The 22,454-nt window shown below is 43.4% G+C and overlaps 1 protein-coding gene across 1 annotated transcript in view; it reads right to left on the bottom strand.

The window, feature by feature from the left end:
* The window catches only part of LOC118840826 (cocaine esterase-like), a 28,892-nt gene extending 7,199 nt beyond the window's left edge, over window positions 1–21,693 (bottom strand). The window contains exons 1-8 of the mRNA XM_036748183.1: window positions 21,597–21,693; window positions 18,134–18,338; window positions 16,737–16,875; window positions 13,161–13,294; window positions 8,699–8,852; window positions 6,845–6,949; window positions 5,842–5,940; window positions 1,870–2,010 (exon numbers count right to left, since the gene is read on the bottom strand). Of these exons, the coding sequence (XP_036604078.1) occupies window positions 1,870–2,010; window positions 5,842–5,940; window positions 6,845–6,949; window positions 8,699–8,852; window positions 13,161–13,294; window positions 16,737–16,875; window positions 18,134–18,338; window positions 21,597–21,666 (1,047 nt within the window). The 5' untranslated portion in view covers window positions 21,667–21,693. The remainder of the gene's footprint in view (window positions 1–1,869; window positions 2,011–5,841; window positions 5,941–6,844; window positions 6,950–8,698; window positions 8,853–13,160; window positions 13,295–16,736; window positions 16,876–18,133; window positions 18,339–21,596) is intronic.
* Between the last annotated feature and the right edge of the window lie 761 nt (window positions 21,694–22,454).

Raw genomic sequence — 22,454 nt, 5'->3', positions numbered from 1 at the left:
TTAGATTTGATGACCTGAAGTCCAGAGGGCAGAGGCCTGGTCTCAAATCAGGAGGCCCAGGTTCTAGTCCTGGCTGTGACTGGGGTTAAATCATTTTCTTTCTGGGAGCCTCAGTTTTCTACTTTACAAAATGGGGAGAAACAGGTTAGTGTGATGAACATCACAGAAGGTACTATGAAGGCAGTTTTGTATAAACAATAAGATGCTCTGTTAATGTCAGTTGGTATTATTCACTATTCATTTAAAATGAAGAGTCTTGGGGCAGGTAGGTGACAAAGTTTATAGAGCCCAGGACCTGGAGCCAGGAGGACCTGAGTTCAAATCTGTCCTCAGACACTTACTAGCTGTGTGATCCTGGGCAAGTAACTTAACCCTGACTGCCTCCAAATATTAAAAATTAAAAAAAAAAAACAAAAACAAAATAAAAAGACTTATAGAGGATATTGTAACCAAAGGGGAACTAACCTGGCATGGGCTTCTCTTCCAATACTTCTAAACAGATTTGCAAATGAAACGAGTCATCCACAGAGAAAATATCCAAAGGTTGAATCATTTCTGATTCTTCCATTGGAAGTCTGTTCAGGTAACTTTTCTGATTTTAGAAAAGGCAAATTTACAGTTGACACAAAGTCAGGAGGGCCACCTAACATATGGATCATGGAGTCAAGATCCAAAAAAGGACCAGATAGTCTAGAATATTGGACTGACCAGAGCCATTGTGATCAAATTTAATGGGACAAATGTAATGGTCTTACGCTTGGAATTTCTTAAAATTGACTTCGCAATCTCAACTTGAGGGAGGCATAGTTACATGACAATTTATTTGAAAATGATCTAGGGATTTTGTTGAACCACAAGCACATAAGGAGAAAAGAGGGTAATATGACAACCTAAAAATGCAATGTGATATTGAGTGTGTTGAGAGGCACAGCTTCCCAAATTAAGGAGGTGATGGTCCCTTTGTATTCAGCCCTTGAAGAGATTATAGTTTCCCTTCCATTTCACAACTGTCCCCCACGTGATTTCAAAATATCGTGGATAGGTGTAAGAAATTCAGTGGATTTTGGGGGGAGTTTTGTGGAAGCCACAGATGACAGTAGAAGGACAGCAGATGACACAGAAAGGTTTTAGAAACTCAAAAATACATATAATATATGTATAGTATTGTATAATGTCAACAAATGTTATCCTTTAATACCATAATAATTCAGTCATCTTCTCTGGTATGAAGGGTGGAGGAGAATGGAGCAAAAATTTTACAAAGATTTTCAAGATCATGGAGGTTCTCCACCCCTAATGTATCACTATGTGGAAGGGATAACTATATCTGGAATCTTTTGTTCCATTTTGGGCATCACATTTGAGGCAGAAAATAGAGAAGCTGAAAAGGGAGTCATGATCTTGTCATATAGGGAGGGATTGAAGAAACTTGCTTTGGTGGTCAAAGAAAAAATTAGGGACAGGAGCAGACCTGATAGTTGTCTTTAACTGCCTGGTGGATGGTCACCTGGGAGAGTCATTTAACTGGTGCCATTTTCTCTAAAGACAGAGCGGGGAATAACAAGTAGAAGTTGAAAAAGAAGAAAATTTCCACTTGATGTCATGATGCCCTGTCCAGCCATGAGAGCTGCCTAAAAGTGGAAGGAGCTGCCTCAGGAGGTAGTAGGTTTGCCTTCATCGGAGGTTTTCAAGCAGAGGCTGGATGTTCATTTGTTCAGTAAGTTATAAACGGGACTCTCCTTCAACTCTGGCTTAGACTCCATAGGCACCACAGTCCTGACCAACTTGGAAAGTCTGATTCTTTAGAAAAGCATGAACTGTCAAGATCAGAAAGAATCTGGCACAGAATAGAACATGCTAGAATCTCACCGCAGGAATAGTCCAGCCATATTCATGGTTGTTGACACCAATGATGGAAGGGACATGGTGGAACTCTCCTGCAGCCAGCAACTCTTCAGGATGTTTGGGGAGGAACTGCCCATCAACTACAGCAGGGATTACATTGAAATGCTAAAGAAAGAAGCAAAAAAAGAAAAGGCAAGTCTGTTTCCATAATCTCCCTTCCAAGTATCACTTTCCCATCATTCTCACCATTACCATCCTGTTTCGGACACGTTTTATTACTTACCTGGTCTCCTTTTTCCCTTTTTTGGAGGCAATCAGAGTTAAGTGACTTGCCCAGGGTCACATAGCTAGGACGTGTCTGCGGCTGGATTTGAATTCAGGCTTTCTTGACTCCAGGGCTGGTGCTCTATTCGTTGTAGCACCTAGTTATCCCTACTTCTCTGGAGTGTTGCAGCAGTTTCCAAACTGGCCTTCCTGTATACGTCTCTAATTTATCATATGCACACACACACACACACACACAGAGAGGGAGAGAGAGAGAGAGAGAGAGAGAGAGAGAGGAGAGAGAGAGAGAGAGAGAGAGAGAAACACACTCCTTCCTCATCTCAGAACTGCTCATGACACTCTCCTGCATTAAAAAAGTCCCATGGCTTCTCATTACCCCCCCAAAATAAAAACAAAACAACCCATTCAGAGCCCTGTCTTCTACCTTTCCAATCTTATCTCATACTATACAGACTCTGACCTGTGCTAAGTACATTATGTTTCACCTGCAATGGATTCCCAACTTTCCACTGAAAGTCAACCACTCTTTGCTACCTTTCTGCCTTGGCTCACTTCACTCCACATGGCTAGAATGACCTGTCCCCCGTGGCTACCACTTGAAATTCTTCACTTTCTTCAACTTCACTTTAACTGCCAAGACTTCCACAAAGCCTCCTCTGATATAACAGCCAGAAGGACCCTTTCCTTCCTCGGACTTTCCACTGCATGTGCTTGTGACTCCCCCTGTGGACTTAGGTTCTGTTACCTGAGTATGGTGTAAAACCCTCTCCCCTAAGGAGGGAAGTTCCGTCATGGACCCATCCTTTATCCAAACTTTGTGTCCCCCCTGGCTGGACACAAAAGCTGCTCCAGAAATGCTTCTGGAATAAATAGCAGGAGAGCACTGGCCTCAAAGGCAATAGATCAGGGTTAGAGTTCTGTTTTAGCTGCTAAAAGACTCTGTAACTTTAGGCAATTTATATCTCCCTGCTTTCAATTTCCTCCCAGACAAAATGAGTGCATTGGACTAAATCATTGTCAAGATCTTTTCCCATATTTGAACTGGGCTTTAACAGATGGGGAAGAATTCAACAGACTAAGGGGGGCTGCGAGGGGCAGCAGGGTTGGGAAGGAAGGAAGACTGGATTGGAAACTGGGAGACACCTGGGCTTGAATGCCAGGTCTGATGTTTATTGACTGTGATGCTGGAGAAGTGGATACGTCACCACCTCGAGGCTCCTCAGAGGTTTGTTGTTGTTCAGTTGTATCCAATTCATGACCCCATAGACCATTGCACCCCAATATTATCCAACGGGGTTTCTTGGCAAAGATAAGGGAGTGGTTTGCCATTTCCTTCTTCAGTAGATTAAGGCAAACAGAAGTTAAATGACTTGGTCAGAGTCACACAGCTAGTAGGTGTCTCTGGCTAGATATGAAGTCAGGTTTTTCTGACTCCAGGTCCAGCCTCTATTCACTGAGACCTTCTCAGAGGTTTACCCATCTACAGAATGGGAATAATGGTTCTTGTACTCCCTATCTCATGGATTGTTATGAAAAAGGCACTTTATAAACCAGTATGATAATGAGAAGGGAAGAGTTTGTAGACATAGCAAAGATATAGAAGAGAATATAGGGAACATTTAGAAGACTGAGGACAGATGAGTTTGGCTGGAGCACAGAGTGCCTGCAGGGAAGTAATAGGAGATAAGGCAAGAAAGGCATGGAGGCCCCAAAGTGTTCAATCTCTGAATTCTGGGCTTGGGTTTGAGTGAAAGTCAGGAATCCTTTCTTCTCCCATCTCCTTAGCATCTACATGGCCAAAAGGAAACTCAACTTCATAGGTTCTTTGGCAAAGATATTCCTAAGTTTGGAGATTTAGAGCTGGAAGGTACTTTAGAAAACCAAGATGGTCCAACCCCCTCATTTTCCAGATGAGGAAAGTGTCATCAAATCAGGATGAAGAACATAAGTTTTCAGAATGAAAGAAACAAAGTCAGCATGGCTAATGGACAGAGTAATTCAATGTAGGGGCAGCTGGGTGGCACAGTGGGCAGAGCATGAGGCCTGGAATCAGAAAGACTCACCTTGCTAAGTTCAAATCTGGCCTCAGACACTTACTAGTTGTGATATCCTAGGCAAGACCCTGTTTGCCTCAGTTTCTTAATGAGCTGGTGAAGGAAAAGGCAAACCACTCCAGTATCCTCACCAAGAAAATCCAAAATGTGGTCATCAAGTGTCGAAAATGACTGAAAAATGACTGAGGTATTAGATGCCATTAGATCTGGTTTAACCCTTACTCTGGGTCTAACAGTTAGTTTTAAGGGAGTACAGGCAAAGAACTCCAACTCTCTGAGGAAGCAACATGATGCCCTGAATAAAGATCTTGGTCCTGAATGCCTGGGGTCAGTTATCCATGTTGATACTTGTGAACTAAGTGACATTTGGCAAAGTCACTTAACCCTTCTGGGACACAGTTTCTTCTTTTTTTAAAATATCCAGTTAATCCACGTGCTATCCTAGGCTCTGGGGATACAAGTATAAAAGCAAAAAGCTCTCTGCCCTCTAGCTATGTCCATTCAATGGTTCTAATTTCCAAGTCTGTAATTAGGGAATGACATCATAATTCTACCACCAATGGTACATGATTGTTGCACAATTAATTAAATGAGATAATATACATATATGCATATATATACATATATATATAATGTATTTTTTGTGAAAGGAATATTTAGATGTGAGCTATCAATCCAGGGGATAGAGAGAGCCTTCCCACAATTGTGACTCTTCCTTCCAAAGATCCACAGGGTGGTAGGTCTGGAAGGTGACAAAGAACAGAATAGTTGAGCAGGAGGGGACCACCACCACCACCACCACCACCACCACCACCACCACCACCACCATCATCGCAACATTTATTTAGTGCTATGTGCCAGGTACTGCCCTAATAAGCACTTTACCATTGTTATTAGCTGATCCTCACAAGAACTCTGGGAGGTAGGTGTTATTATTATGCCCATTTTCATTTTGCGAATAAGGAAACTGAGGCAAACAGGTTAAATTACAGCTAGTGTCTGAGGCTAGATTTGAACTCAGGTCAGTTTTTCCAGCACTCTAACCACTGCATTACCTAACTGCATTCTCCATACCTTAACTTATAGGATGTTAGAGCATAGAATGTTACAGTAGGAAAAAAATCTTGCAAGGAAGAATATCAGAAGTGGAAGGAAACTTGGAACATGTAATGTTGAAACTCAGAATGTTAGAATCAGATTACACTATGTATGATTCTATATACTATGATTCTATATACAGAGAATGTTTCAGTGGGAAGGGTTCTAAGACTAGGGAATGAAAAACTTAGGACTTGATATGTTTAGAACACAGAATGTTGGAAGGAGTCTTAGGACAAAGCATGCCAGAGTGGAAGGGATGGAACCTTGGCACCAAATAATGTTTAAAGCACAGAATGTTTGGAGGTAGGCAAGATCCAAGAAAACAGAATACCAGATCTAAAAGACCCCTTCAGACATAAAATATTGGAGGAGGACATATCCTTGAAGATCATCTAGTCTAAGACCCTCACGTTAGTAAGAGAAAACAGTCTAAGAGAGTGACATTCCCAAGATCTTCACCTCAATCCCACCTAATGAAGGCTGGGAGTCCAGCTCTCCCCAAGCAGTCTTGGCAGCTCTTCTTGGTACTAGAACCCTTGCTTCTCAGCCCACATACCTTGGTGATGGCCAGGATCTCATCCTCAGATTTGCTTCTAAGGCACTGAACCATGGAGGCAGAATTGTGTCTCTCACAAGCAGACAGATTGGCAATGACCTGCAAAGAATCACCCACAAAGAATTAATATTCTCCTAGAAGAACTCCTGGTCTGTATCACAATAGAGGGATCCTTTCATACTCATTAGTAAGCTAGCAAAGGATCATTTCTGTAGGTAATGATGCAGTCATGGTGAAAAGGAGACCAAGCTGGAATCTGTCTGACTGTCTAAGCGGGTGGGTCCCTCAATTGGGAGCAGGCTCTGTACAGGGCTCAGTGCCAGCCAATGGGGATGGGGTTGGACAGAGGTAGGTTACAAAGACACAGTCCTTGCTCCCAAAAAGTTTACCATTAACTCAGGGAGAAAAGACCTAAATATTCCTAAAGTACATATGATGGGGTCTGGTACATTGCAAAATCCCTGACATTGGCTCAGAGAGCTCAGTTCTGGTCCCAGCTCAGTTACCAACTCATTGTGTGACCTTGGACAAATCACAGAATGACAGAACCAGAGAGGTAAAAGGGGCCTCACAGATCATTCCATCTCACCTCTACTTGGGCCCCCTTGGGGAATGCTTCCTGCTGTTCTGGGGGTGTCAGAGAAGAGAATTTGGAGCTAGAAGGGTCTTTACAAACCATCTAATAAAACCCACTTTTACAGAGGAAGAAACTGAAGCCCCAAGAAGGAAATGCCTGACCTTCAATCACAAGCATAGGGAGAATCAGAGCCAGGAACTGAATCCTCCCTCTCTATGACTCAATTTCCTCCACTGTAAAATGAGGAGGTTGGACTAGATGACCTCTATGGTAACTGTCAGCTTGAACATTCAATTGCATTCCAGTGCACCTTCTTCTAGCCCAGGAAAGCTGAGGTCAATGGGACACTGGGCAATGGGGTTGGGAGGCCAATAAGCCTAAGGAAGGGTAAGGGTGATTGCAATGATCAAAGAACAAGGAACTTACATTCATGATTGTTTCTGAGCTGGAAGAAACCATGCCAGGGAGGGTGGCCACACCGCTCTGCATGATTGCTCTGTGGAACAAGCCTTTGGACATGGGGGACAGAACCTGGGGGAGCAAAGCACAGCAGAGGGGAGGAGGAAGCAGTCATAGGGAGGCCCAGACCCTCCTGCCTTAGCAGAGACAGAGGAGATTGTGAGTCTGAAAGTCAGGACTGTTACTTAACATGCCAGACCCCCAGCCTCTCTCTGGGACCCTGGCCTTTGGGCCCTTTGGCACAGCCAGCCCTATATGATAGTTAGAAAAGGGGGCTAAATATCATTGGCCATGGTCCTGAACTCTCTGGGTGATTCCATAACTGGGTAGGATGAGATGCCCGTGCCCTGTAAAGCAGTAATGCTGTTCCTACGCCATGCCTCCTTATAAGGTCACATTGTTTATTGATTATTGACTATTGCTTGTTTATTGATTATGAGAAAGCCCAGAGTTGCTGTTAGGATTAAATGAGTTCAAATCCAATAGGTTTTCCCACTATAACATGGGAATCTACCACTTTCCCATTGGCTATTTTTTTAAAGCATTTTTCTTCCACTGAAGTCTTCTTCCAGTGCCTTATCACAGCCTGGAGGCTATGTCAGTGATGTGCAAATTCTTGGGGGAGGAGGGCTACTAAGCAGGAAGATCTTTGCCTCTAAGCCCTCTCATGAATTTTGTGTCTGTCATATGAGGGCCAGCCACGCTAAGCTCTCAGAGGCTGTATCAGTAAGATTCATGATCTCCAGGATGACCATGAACTTGTCTGAATGGTTCAGAATTGCAAAGTATGAAAAATTCTCTATGTAGAAGCCAGAGGAAGTAGAATATTTATTTAGACTCCAAAGGATAAAATCCCAAGACTGATAACCTCAATTCGATATAGCGGTAATTATATTCCAAAAACGGTAAGCCCACTGCAGTGTAGCGACAAGGAAATTATAACACAGTATTATAGCAAGGAACCAAATCATTCAGTAACCTTCCCCCCTGCTAGGGCCTTCCTGTAAGCAATCACTCATGAATCCTAACTCTATGCTCAGCAAGCTCTCTCTGCAACTCAGTCTCCTTGGGCTGAATTCAAATCCTGTAACTCTCTGCAGATTCTGCTGCTCTCAGTTCTGGATTCTCTTTATATACAGTCCTGGCCAGCATCTGATTGGCTAGAACTCAGGTCTCTGATTGGCTGAATTCATTATTGGCTAGAACTCAGTGCACATACTATTGGCTCTGGTCTTAGCAACAACCCTTAGGGCTCTGAGGGCTTCTCATCTGTAGTAAATGGAGGCTTTAGTACTACTTATGAACAAAGATATAATCAAGCTTTCCCACCTAGCCCCACCTGAGGCCTGTTGAATGGGTGGGGAAGATCTCTGATCACATTAATACTACAGAGGCTCATTGGCAAAGACTGGAGAGAGCAGATCTGCAGTCGCAGCTGGTCATAAAGGCCACCTGGGAAGAGATACAGCTCAGGGGTGAAAGTGGTGATGCATTGGGCCTTGAATCATTTCATCATCATCCTGATTTTTATTTCGCTCTTACTTGAATTTGTTAGCAAAGCCTTTAACAAGGAATAACTCATCTTCTACCTCTATCTCTAAGAGGAAGAAGGGCCAAATGATTCATTGGGATTAGGGCAGGGGAGTATAGTGGCATCTCCAAATGAAAGTCAAGGGCAGTGCCATCCTTAGAGAAAGAAGTCAGCAGTCCCAATGGTTCTGAAAAGGGGGAGGATAAGAGAAGAAAAAAATCTCAGGGTCATGAGACTAGTTTTGGCTACAAGAGGCCCCTTCAGTCTGGGGTCATGTCTTTACCACTTACATGTGAGGAAACACTTGTTCCCCCAGTAGACTCCCCAACGATAGTCACACGGCCAGGATCTCCTCCAAAGTGGGCAATGTTCTTCTGGACCCACCTCAGGGCAGCCACCTGATCCAGGTACCCCCAGTTGCCAGGTGCATGCTCATCCCCAGTGCTGAAAGCCAGATATTAGACAAGGTTGGAGATTCTGAAATAGAGCACCAGGTTCATTGGATTTTGAGATTTAAAGATCATCTCATCCAGCTGGATGATGCAGTGGATAGACTGCTAGAACTAGACCTGGCAGAACCAGTGTTCATCTACTAGCTGTGTGACCATGGTTTTGTAACTTAGTCACAACTGCCTCAGTTACCTCATCTGGAGAATGGGGATAATAAGGGCATGTATCTCTCAGAGTTGTTGCAGGGATAAAATGAGACACTATAAAGTGCTTTGTAAACCTTAAAGGACCATACAAATGCTAGTTTTTGTTGGTCTTCTTGTTTTACAGATGCAAACTGGTGAGACAGATCTTGAATTCCCTCACCTGAAGGATTCCCAGTGTAGGCCTCTTTAGTGGCTCCCTGGGTCTTCCAGGGGAAGCCTCCACTATGTTGCTTTCTTCCCTCCCAGCTTACTCCCTCATCTCTTTCACCTCCCCACCAACTGCTTTTCCCCCACACTCCCTTCCTCCTCCTTTTTTAGCTCTCCTTTCTGTTTTGTCTTCAATCAGAATGTCAAGTCTAGAAACATTTACTGAGCACCTACTGTGTGCCCAGCACTGTACCAAGCTCTGGGCATACAGAAAAGGTAAACACAGGCCCTGCCCTCGAGGAGATTACATTTTGATGGGGGAGACAGCATGCCAACAGCTGTGCCCAAACCAGATGTATACAGGATAGATTGGGGATGATCCTGGAGGGAAGGTCCTGAGAGTAAGTGAGATAGGGAGAGGCTTCTTCCAGAAAGTGGGATTAGCACTGAGTCCTGAAGGAAGCCAGAATGAGGAGGAGTGAAAATGAACAGATTCTTTGGAGTATCTTATTCAAGGATCAGGAAGGAGGCAGAGAATGTGGAGGAGCCTGAGCAGACTAGAAGTAGGAGGAGGGCAGGCTTCCTTCCAAGAACTCTGCAATCCAGCAACATCACCCTCCTTGCTGTCCTCACCCACAACTCTCTACCTCCCAAGTTCCACTTTCACTGGCTATCCCCATGATGGGATTTCCTTGAAGGAATCTGAGACAGCTCTAATCCCACCTTCTTCCAGAGATCTCACTTTTCCTCCTCCCCCTCACCCAAAAAGCCCTCACTGCCAGGGCCTTCTAGAGCAAGGACCCCAGTTTAAGGCTTTATAGAAAATCGGTCCTGGGGAAGCTAGGAGAAGAGTGAGATTTTTTGAAAGCAACACACACACACACACACACACACACACACACACACCTGCCTTGACAGACAGAAGTTCAGGGCATTCAGGCAAGAGAATTGTACAGTGGTAAGGTGAGTATGCACTCAGAATGGGGTCTGAGCACCTCAGTCTTAACCCTTGAAGGAAGGTTTGTTTGGGACAATCAGCACCACATTTGAGAGAGGGGAATCTTAATCAGACCCTGATGTGGTGGGGAAATTCCCCAGGATTTTTTTATTGATGTGGGACTCAGGGACTCCAAGAGTGGGTGCCAGCACACAGCCATGCAGTCAGCTGGGAGCCCATTCAGGAGTTAAGGTTACTCACAGGATCAGAATAAGTCAGGGCATGTGAAAGTACTGGTTGTCTGTTACTGCTTAAATGTTTTATGGTCCTGAGGACCACTTACCCTGTGACTCCATCATTTATAACAACAATGTGGCGCAATGTATTTCAAAAATCACAATTGTCACACTTTCCTTCTGAGATTACTTCTCCTTTCGTTGTACATATTTTGTATCTTTTTGGCTGTGTACATGTTATCTCCCATTAGAACTGAACTGCCTGAGGGTAAGAATTGACTTTCTTTTGTATCCCAATTTCTTAATACAGTGGTTGGCATATAATTAGTGCGTAGAAATGCTTGTTAACTGACTGATTGAATGAATAGGGGGTGACGGTCTGACCAGTGCTGTTGGAAGATCACTAAGAGCTGAGTAAAGAATGAACTGTTGCAGGGTGGGAAGAGGCAAGGAACCCAACCAAGCAGGCACTGTTAGACCAAGTGTAAGGCGGTGAGAGGTGCACTAGAGTGGTCGTAGTGCCAGAGGAGAAAAGTGGCTGTACATGAGAGATGTAGCAAGGGCAGAATGAATAGACTTCACAAGAGATTGGATATAGGGGATAAGAGAGTGAGTAACAGACCATGACCCCTAGATCACAAGCCCAGGTGACTGAGAGGATGATGTTGCCTTTAACAAACAATAGGGGCATTATGACAAGAAGAGGGCTTGGTGGGAAAGAGAAACCATTTTGGAAATGTTGAGTTTATAATGCATTTCAGACATGCATTTTGAGATAGTTGATATGGGATATTGTAGCTCTGGTCTGGAGACTGGAAGCCAGAGTAGAGAGGGTGAAGAGAGTAAGAGAAAAGAATCAAGCCACCTAGCCATAAAAGGGAGGAGATTTATGAGATAATAGCTAGTTCGGATGGATGGATGGATGGTAGGTATTAGGGAAGCAGCCATGATGAGGAAAGAAAGGGAGTGATAGAAAGGGCAATCTTCTAGAGAAGACTGGATGGGAGCGTATCATTTGTGCCTATAGAAAGCTTTGCCTCAGTGAAGAAAAGGTGCACTTCATGTAAGTAAGTGGTTAAGGAGGAGGGAGTAACAGAAGACATCTGGTCATTGTGAGATAAGGAGGATGGGATATGAGGGAGCTTAGTGAATGGCCTCATTTTTTCCCACAGCAACATATAAAGCAAGGTTCTGAGTTGAGATGGTGAGGGGAGGAGGAGCCATGAGATATTGGAGGAGGATAGCAAAGGTTTAGCAAAGCCATTCTGCTGAGTGACATAGTAAATTGATTCCAGAGGTGAAGAAAGATTGCCTTGCCATAGTGAGGACCCAGTTAAGGTTCTGGAACATTAATCTGTAAGGACCCAGGCAAGATAGTTTCATGATTTTCTGTATCTTCATTCAGCAGTTTGCAAAGAAGAGAAAAAGCAGTGCATGATGGGACTTGTACAAAGCTGAGGTTTGGCAGGGAAAGATTTGTCATAAGAGAAGGGGTCAGTGCAGAGATGAAGTGGTTCACTAAAGGGTTAAGAAGGAGAGGGAATGATAGTATATCTAGGCTGAGATGATGTCCTAGGAAAGAACTGATAGGTGGAGGGATTGAAGGTCAAGGTGAGTATGAAGAACAGGTTTAAGGGTTACGAGGCAGAGAGATTAGTGGAAGGATAAGAGATTATTACTAGATAGAACAATTTCAGAATTAATGAACATAGAATTGGAACACTCATGAGTCAGAGTAAAACCAAGCATATTACCATCTCTGTATATATCTGACTTGGCGGTGGAGGAGTAGGTTATGAGAAATGAATACACTGAGGAATGGAGAGTTAGAATGTTTAAGAGAACATCAAGATGAATGTTGAAGTCCCTCAGTATGGAGATGGAAGTTGGGAGAGAGAGAAAGACTGTAAAGAAGGCACTGAACTCATTGAGAAAGGAAGGGGAGTGCCTCAGAGGACAGTAAATAACAGCTATTAGAGTCTTGATTGTGTGATAAACATGAATTGGACGAACCTCAAAGGAGGAAAAGTCGCTGAGTGATTATGGTTGATGGAGAGTCTGGAAGTGGTAGTAGGAAACAAGAGTATTTTGGCTTCCGTGTGGTGGAGGCATGAATGAAAATGCGAATTGTGCTGTAAATGGTGACCAAGAAAGCTGAGTCATCAGAAAAAAGTCAGGGCTTGGTGAGTATGAGTAGAGAGAAGGGGTAAGAATGGAAAGGGTTAAAGATTAAAACACATTTGTTAGTTATGGGTCAGGCATTTCAGAGAGCACAGTGAAAGGGGTAGGTAGCTTTAGAGTTACATTACAGAAAATTGGTACTTGGAAAACTGATGTCATCATGAGCTTTATTACAGCACAGCAAGCTGGGGTTAGGATAACACAGTAGGACCATCTTGTTTTCTTGTTTTCTATCCACAGAATTTAGTATGGTACCTGGTACTTAATAAATGGTTTATTTACCTGCCTGTTTGTCTGCTAGTCTACTTATCCATCCATCATCATCTGTCTCCCTCTCTATCCAGAATCTGAGGCCAAGGGAGAAGTGAATTTATCTGTCATGAGAAGCAAGGCCATAATTTGAAATTGGGTCCCCAGCCCACAAATCTGGTAGGTTTTTTTTTTTTTTACTATATCATGATTAGCTTGTGGGGAAGGCAAGAGATATGTTGTCTAATCAGGAAATTATGTGTGTCATCATTCAATCACTGAGAGATCTGGAAGCTCATCAGGGGCAAAATACTTGTACTTACATTTTACTGGGGTCACATCTCACCTGAAGAACCCAAGGACACCCAGTCTGTACTGGATGTTGACCACTACCACATTCTGGGAGGCAGACAATATAGAGCCTTCATATATGGAAGCACCGCCAGAAACAAGACTGCCACCATGGATCCACACCATCACCTGTATAAGTTAGACATCGTTTTCCTTACAGGAACAAATCGCACCAAGCATGGCTCTCCTGCTTTCTTGCTCAATAGAAAAAATATTGTATCCTCTTATCTTATGACCCAGGATAAAGCCGCTCTAAATGTGAGTGAATTAACTTGCCAAGAGTTGACAAGATATGCATTAAAGCTACTCTCAGGTAATAGCCCTCTTGGCTTGATTCAGAGGCAGTTCAGATCCTCCTTGGAATCTTCCTGGCAGAATCAGCTCCCTGATGTCCTCCTGCTGCCAAAGATATACATGGAGCAAAAGAGCATCTCTTAAAGGATCCTTGTTCCCCCCAGAAGAGCAAAAGAGGCAGGACTCCCTTCTAAAGGACACAGGTCCAGACAATAGAGAAGCCACCCTGGGCAATAAGCTCTTCATGTCACGTCATGTCGTGAGTGTTTCAACTGTGGCCCAGGAAACCTTTGTTTGTAACAGTATCTGCTCTCCGAAATCCAAGATAAGCTGCTAGAAAAGATTATCAGCACTAGCGTAGGCCTTCTGTTGGTTCTTTTAAAAATTAATTTATTTTATTTTTAATTTATAGAATAAAACAAGGAATTTTATGACATAGAGCAATAAAGATGATTGCATGTGAAAGTGAAAGCTAACTATGTATAACTTGCTATTCCTTTTAAATATACAAGCATGATTGTGACCCAGTATGGGGTTTTCTTAGCAAGCCTGCTGGAGTGGTTTGCCATTTCCTTCTCCAGTGGATTCAGACAAACAGAGGTTCAGTGATTTGCCCAGGGTGACACATATAATGGGTCCCTGGGGGCAGATCTGAAGTCAGGTCTTCCTGACTCTAGGCCCAGTGCTATAGCCAGTTCTAAGAGTATAATGCTGGTCTAGGAACAGATCTTATAATCTCTATTTTTAAAGTTACAAAAGGAGACTGCCTCATACTGTTCAGTTAACACCACAGTGTTTTGAAAGCATAGTTCCTTTTGTGTATGCATTGGGATGCTGCATGCCCAGGAGGCCCAGAGAGCTGAAGGGGGTGTTGCTCACATGGGAAGATTCTTTCCCTTCTATGGAATGTAGTAAGTGATTGGTTGGAATTCTGTGGGCATTTTTGGGCATCAGGAAGTAGACAGATTGCTGCTCTATGAGCAAATGCAATGAATCAAATCCTGGACACTGAGAGGGTCAGAGCATGGTCTGGCCATGGTAAGGGCACACATTTTGCTATGAGTACCTGGGTGCATGGAGGCAACAGGGAGCCCTTCATACATGTAGATTTGCCTTGGGCCTCCTTCCCTTGTGTGATCATGTTGGGGGGTATGACTGTGTACCCAGAATTCTGGCTCAGGCAGGATAATGGGATCATAAGTTTTAGAGCTGAAAGTGATTTTAGAGACTGCCTAGTGCAACATCCCCATTTGTCAGAAGAGGAAACTGAGGCCCAGAGAAGTTAAGTGACTTGCAGAATATCATACAGCTAGTAAGTGGCAGAACTCTTCCCTACACTCTGTGGTTTGGTTGCTATTACAAGCATCTCCCCTCCAACCCTCCATACAAAACATAAAGCTTTGAGTAGAAACATTGAAGAATACTGTAAGATTATATTCTTTCTGGTATAGCTGATTCGAATCCAGTCCTACTGAGCTTTGCTGGAACAAGCTCAGTTTCTCTTGGACAAAAGTTCTCTGCCCCATGGAACCAGGCAACCTCACATCTCCCCCAGGTCACCCCTTCCTTCCAGGTGCCCCTTAGTCTCCTGGAGCCAATGGAAATTCATTCCCTGTTTCCCTTTGCAGGGCCAGCATGGGTGGCATTTCCTCCAGTTTTCTCATCCTCCAAGCCCTAGAGTATTCCAAAGCCTAAACTCCTTCTATGAAAACAACTCTGATAATCTTATATTTTGGAACTAGCTCTGACTTTGTGTATATTCATTCATTCAATACATTTACTGAGCACCTAATATGTGCCATGCTCTATGATACATATCTTGAATAAGAATAGGTCCCTGCCCTCAAAGAACTTTCAGTCAACAAGAAGCCAAGGGTAGGATATGGATCCAAAAACTAAAATGCAGGCTGATATAGTCTGTATTGGGGCAGCTAGGTGGCACAGTGGGTAGAGTGCTGGGTCTGGAGTCAGAAGATTCATCTTGATAAGTTGAAATCTGGCATCAGACACTTACAAGTGGGGTGACCCTGGGCAATTTCCTTAACCTTGGTTGCCTCAGTTTTCTCATCTGTCAGATGAGCTAGAAAAAGAAGTGACAAACCACTCCAGCGTCTTTGCCAAGAAAACCCCAAATGGGGTCATGAAGAGACAGACACAACTGAATGACGACTGAACAACAGCAACATAGTCTGTATGAAGGGCCATAATGTATATGATAAGTACCACAAGGGAGATTCAAAATAATGTTAATGTAGCACAGAGGAGAGAGAAACACACCTCTATGTATCCCCAACACTAAGGAGAAGGGCTCCAGATTTGTAGAAATGGTAGTTGAGTTGAATATTGGTTTCCTGAGGTTCAGAGAAGGCTTCTTGGGCAGATGACATTTGAGCACTTTGGTTCACTATAGTTTATGTTAAGAAATGAAGCCTGTTATAGATGTTAGAGGGGTAGCCTTGGAGTGAGAAGGACAGGGTTCAAATCCTGCCTTGGACACATAGGAGATATGTGCCACAAAAAATGTCCTTAGCATCTCAGTTCACCAGACAAGCCAAGATTCTATGTAGCAAAAGAGGTGCCCAGCTTCATCAACAGAGAGAGTTTCCACATAGTGAAGTTCCTTACAACAATGAATGATAGCTCTGGACAGGATCAAGAAGTATTTGGAAGGTCTCACTTTAGCAATGCCTTGCTCTGTCCTTTAACAATAATAATGTGTAGCAGAAATTGATACCATTCCAGATCATGGAACCAATTCCCTGAAGTTATTTCAGTCATTTTCAGTCATGTCCAACTCTCCATGACCCCATTTGGGGTTTTCTTGGCAGAGGTAGTGGAGTGGTTTGCCATTTCCTTCTCTAGCTTATTTTACAGATGAAGAAACTGAGGCAAACAGGATGAAGTGATTTGTCGAGGATCACACTGCTAATAAGTGTCTGAGGCCAGATCTGAACTCAGAAAAATGAACCTTCCTGACTCCAGGCCTGGTATTCTATCCACTGTGCCACCTAGATGCCTTGAAGTAATGAGGCCGATTTCAGCCTCATAGATGGAACAATGTGAGTTGTTGCCCCAGAGTAGAGTGGATTACCTTGAGAACTAGTAATCTCCCTGACCCTGACAACCTCATGGAAGGCTGGATGATTTGTCAAAGATATTTAGAGAGGATGACTGTTTCCATGCTCGTGGGAAGAGGTCACCTTCAAGGTCCTGCCCAGTTATATGATGCCTTAGGATTATCATCCCCTGCTGTGGAAGTTACAGAGATCTAGCTTACCGGCAATCTGGCCCCCTCCTTTGTGTGCACAGGAACATAGATATTGAGGTACAAACAGTCTTCAGAATTGGCAGTAATAGGGATGTCAACTTTCACAGCCCTTGACTTTTTTTCTAGGGTAGCAACATCCTGCAAACACCTGGAAAACACAAGAGATGACAAATCTAAATAGAATCCTGTGGAGAAAACAAAAATAATAACTGAGTGCTTTGAGGTTTGCAAAGCACTTTACAAACATGACCTCATTTGACCCTCACAATACCCTTGAGAAGCAAGTACTGTTACTATCCCTATTTTACAGGTGAAGAAACTGAGGCAGCAAAGCTGCAGTGTCTTGCCACCATTTCACCACTTCTTATACAGTGTTTTTTCATGCTGATTGTTTATTGAACTGTTTGGGTTTGTCTGTGATTTTTAGGTTGAAAGCAAAGCCTTTTTTAAAATAAAAAAATCCTGGAAACCATTGAGATATTAGTAACAGGTGAACACATCACAGGGTGTGAATGTCATGGAATATGGTTGCTCTGTAAGAGGATGGATGTGAGGAAGTCAGACAACCTGCTGCAGATCAATGAATGTCAAGCTTGACCAGGACAGACCATGACTAGGAGCATTTTACTAGGAGCGCTACTGCTGCCACTGTGTCAGGGGGATTGTCTTTATTCCAGAGGAGCATTATGGTGGAGGGTAGGAGGCAGGCTGGGGCATGGAAAGGGGAATAAGTGTGGACTCCAAAGCAAAAGGCATAAAACTACTTAAAAAACAAAGGGACAGGGGTCAGATTCAATGACCTCCAGATTTTTGAGCCTTTTAGTCTGTGAATTCTGGTTTTATTATTTACTGTCTTTGTGACCTTGGGTGAGTCACTTAATCTCTGTTCAGTTGCATCTGACTCTTCATGACCCTTTATGGGGTTTTTGTGGCAGAGATAATGAAGCAGTTTATCATTTCCTTCTCTAGCTCATTTTACAGATGAGGACACTCAGGCAAACAGGGTGAAGTGATTTGTCTAGAGTCACACAGCTAGGAAGTGTCTGAGGCCAAATTTGAACTCAGGACTTTCTGACTCCAGGCCCAGTATTCTATCCTCTGAGCCAGCTAGTTCCCTCTAATCTTTGTTAGTGTTTGTTTTCCTATCTGTACCAATATGTGTACCAGCTACCTCACAGTATTTTTCTGAATTCTGTTATTCTCTAAAATCCAAATAAATGTGAACCATTATCCTCAAGCAGTCATTTGAGGCCTCACAGTCCATGGGGAGATTCAGAACATTCATTCCTTCAACAAATATTTAACACATGTCTACTGTGTGCAGAGCACTTGGAGCCAAAATTTGGGTAAGGCATGATGGTGTGCTTTGCTTGTCTGGTAAGAAAGGGATAGAAGAAGGTGCTTACATGGGTGGATGAGCAGTGGCATCTCTCACATTGCTCCATGAATCTGATGGCTGTGGAGGAGAAAACCTCAGGGCCCCCACAGGGGGTTTGGCAAAGGGGATTCCCAGGAAAACATTGACAGCTTTATCAGTCCCCTTGATACGGATTTGAGTCCCTTGGATCTGTCCAGACTCAGTGGTCCTGATGAGCTCATCTGCATGATGCCCTGTGAACAAAGGGGAGAGGAAACTTCAGGGCCAGAGGGCTGAACTGATGTTCAAATGCCCCATCTACCTGTGCCCTCTCCTAACATTTTTTCATTAGATGGGAATGCAACCATTCTATTTACACCATGATTCTACTCATTTCCCTTAGAGATCTCTAGCGACGGGGAACTTAGTCCAGAGAAGGGCCATTTGCACTTTTGAGCTCTTGCACTGACTGAGGAGCTGTCCAGCTTTGGCGATCCAGAGTCTCAAGATCAAAGCAACTACTCCCCGACAATCCCACCCCAGCCCAGCTTAGGAAACCACAGAGATAAAAATCAGTGCCATATGGTTTATCAGTGTCATCCAACTAAACAAAGGCTTATCAAGTACCTACCATGGGCGGTGCCCTCAGCTCTGAACTGACGATAAAGTGGCATGAATTTATAGCCTCTTAGAGGACAACGACCTGTGCACCAATAACTAGGAATGTAATTGAGAACTATAAAGGAGAGATCCTGGCAAAGAGCTAGGAAAAGATATCAGGAGGTTCAGCAAAAGTTCTGCATCAAGTGGCAGGGCCCAGGCTGGGTCTTTAATGAAGAGTATTCAACAGAGCTAGACTGGGGGAAGTGCTTACAGGACCTGGGAAAGACAGCAGACAAAGAAGGGAGATGGAAGATGGGAGGAGAAGAAAGGCAGATGGAAAGTGGTTACAGTGGGCTAGAGTATGTGTCAGGAAGACTCGTCTTCCTGATTTCCAATCCAGCCTCAGACACTTAACAGTTGTGTGACCCGGGGCAAATCACTTCACCTGTTTCCCACTGGTTTCTTCATTTGTCAAATGAGCTAGAGAAGGAAATGGCAAAACAAACTCCAGTATCTTTAACAAGAAAACTCCAAATGGGGTCACTATGACTAAGACATGACTGAAAATGATAGACCAACAACACAACAAATGTGAATAGAATAGTAGGTGATAAGACTGGGTGCACGGAGTACCAGATTTGGGCTCAGAGGACAAGGGTTCAAATCACAGCTTTCCCATTTACTCCCTCAATGAACTTGTTACAATTCCTTTCCCTTACCTAAGCCTGTTTCTCTTCTTTGATTAAATGGGAAAAGGGCATCGAATTCAATGGTCTTTAAGATTTCTCCCAGCTTGCCATCCTTGAGTCCAAGAGCTACAGACTGCTCAACTGTCAGGGCACATGGCCAAACTCTACCCGGATCAGAAGTAGAAGGGACAGGTGTGCCTCTGAAAGATTAGCATTCCCCTTTTGAATCCCAAAGGAGATCAAAGTATAGCCCAGTATAGAATGCATGAGAGTGACTTTAATATGCATCAGGTAGACTTCAGTTTCTCTTCTATAAAAATGGTGGTTTGGGAGGATGAAAATAAAGAGATAACCCGAAGCCTCGACTTTCTGGGATAAGAACTCAGTATTTGACAAAAACTGCTGGGAAAACTGGAAAATAGTATGGCAGAAACTAGTCATAGTTAACATCTCACACCATGTACTAAGATAAGGTCAAAATGAATTCATGATTTAGACATAAATGGTGATACCATATGCAAATTAGGAGAGCAAGGAATAATTTCCCTGTCAGATCTATGGAGAAGGGAACAATTTATGACCAAACAAGAGCTAGAGAACATTATGAAATGCAAAATGGATCATTTGGATTACATTAAATTTAAAATGTTTTGCACAAACAAACCCAACACAGTTAAAATTATAAGGAAAGTAGAAGGAAGGGAAACAATTTTTAGAGCAAGTACTTCTGATAAACTCATTTCTCAAATATGTAGAGAACTACCCCACATTTATATGAATACAACTCATTCCCCAATTGACAAAAGGTCAAAGGATATGAACAGGCTGTTTTCAGATGAATAAATGAAAGCTTTCTATAGTCATAGGAAAAAATGATCTAAATTACTATTGATTAGAGAAATTCCAATTAGAACAGCTCTGAGGTACCACCTCACACCTATCAGATTGGCTAATATGATAGAAAAGGAAAATGAGAAATGTTAGAGATGTGGGATAATTGGGTCACTAATGTACTATTGTTGGAGTTGTGAACTGATCCAAGCATTTTGGAAAGCATTTGTAACTTTGCCCAAAAAGCAATCAAACTGTTCATACCCTGTGATCCATCAATGCCACTACTAGGTCTGTAACCCAAAGAGATCATAAAAAGGGAAAAGACCTGACATGTACAAAGATGTTTATAGCAGCTCTTTTTGTGGTGGCAAATAATTGGAAATTAAGGGGATGCCCATCAATTGGGCAATGGCTGAACAAGTTGTGGTATATGAATGTGATGGAGTACTGCTGTGCTAGAAATTATGCTGAGTTAAATGAACAGAACCAGGAGAACATTGGGCACAGTAACAGCAAAATTGTACAATGATCAACTATAGTTGACTTAGCTCTTCTCACTGACACAATGATCCAAAGCAATTCCAAAAGACTCATCCGGAGAAAGAACTATGAAGTCTGCATGCAGATCAAAGCATACTATTTTCACTGTGTGTGTCTGTGTGTGTGTGTCCTATACCTTTTGTTCTGTTTCTTCTTTCCCAACATGGCTAATATAGGTATATGTTTACATGATTGCACATATGTAACCCCTATCAGATTGCTTACCATCTTGGGAAGAAGAGATGGGTGAAAGGGGCAGGGGTGAGAAAAAATTTGAAACTCAAAATCTTATAAAAATGAATGTTGAAAACTCTCTTTATATGTCATTGGAAAAATAAATTACTAATTTCTGAAAGAAAGAAAGAAGGAAAAAAGAAAGAAAGAAAGAAGCAAAGAAAGACAGAAAGAAAAAAGGAAGGAAGAAAAAAGATAGGAAGAAAGAAAGAAAGAGAAAATAAATAAATATATAAGCTGCGCCACATTTTCTCATGTAGAAGCTGAGGTCCTATTTCCAGTCTGCAAAATGATCCTCCCCCATTCTTACTCTCATCTATGTCCTTGAGAATGACTCAGCTTTTCCTCTCTCCTTACCCCCACACCAGTGGCTAATAGAAGAGTTTCTATTTATAATACAGATAGAGGGCATCAACTTCTCAGTAGGAAACCAAGTTTCACCCCCTGAAATCAAACTAGCAATAATCCTTCACCCCTAGCCCACTCAGCCAATCAGTCAGAGTGGGCAGCAAGAGAACAAACAATGTACAGGCCCCATATCTAAAAAGGACTCCTCCTATGTCCCCCCAGAAATCATTCCCTACTCTGGGTCAGCCAGGCAGAGCTGCTCACCTTGGGCTTGAATTAGGAGGCCTAGGAACCCCAAAGTCAGGACCTTGGGCAGCAGCGAAGTCTTCCACATCTTTCCCTCTGCAATCTCCTGTTTGTGCCTAATCAAATCCCAGGTCTGGCCTTTAACACTAAAAGAATTGGATCAAAGGGCACTCCAGGGGGTGGAGCCAAAATGGCAGCTGGAAAGCAGGGACTTGTTTAAGTTCTCATCCAAATCCCTCCAAACACTTGTAAAAATGGCTCTGAACAAACTCTAGAGCTGCGGAACCCATGAAATACCAGAAGGAAACAGATCTCCAGCCCAGGAGAGCCTGGATAGTCTCTGGGAAGGGTCTATCACATAGTGCTGGGAGTGGAGCGCAGCTCAGCATGGGGCACACCAGGACAGACCAGACATGGAGTCAGATGGCCAGAACAGGTCTTAGGGCCATGAATCATTGAGTTGTGGCAGTTACCAGACTTCTCAACCCACAAACACCAAAGAGCAGGTTAGTGGGAAACTGCAGGATTGAGTTTAGAGTGCTCTGGTCCCACCCCTGGGGTGGCGGCGGTGGTGCAGTGGTGGCAGTGGCAGCAGCAGGAAGCTCCTGAGGCTGCTTCCAGAGCTCCAGCATCAGCTGATTCCCGAGTAGTCCCTGGCTCACGCAGTGGGAGGAATCTAGCAGCCCATCAAATTGGGAGTGCAAAGAGAGCTTTCTGAGCACAGAGGCAGTTTCTCTTGCTGTGCCCTGCTTGGATCTGGATTGAGATCCTGGTTGGTGGTTCTTATGGGAGGAGGAGCGCTGCTGAGACAGAACATGCAGTGACAGTGGAGTAGAAGTAGCTCTGAAAACAGCAGTGCTTGGACCCTAAAGCTTG

The sequence above is a fragment of the Trichosurus vulpecula genome, chromosome 3, assembly GCF_011100635.1.
Source record: "Trichosurus vulpecula isolate mTriVul1 chromosome 3, mTriVul1.pri, whole genome shotgun sequence".
Taxonomy (NCBI): domain Eukaryota; kingdom Metazoa; phylum Chordata; class Mammalia; order Diprotodontia; family Phalangeridae; genus Trichosurus; species Trichosurus vulpecula.
This window is presented reverse-complemented; position numbering and strand designations above follow the sequence as displayed.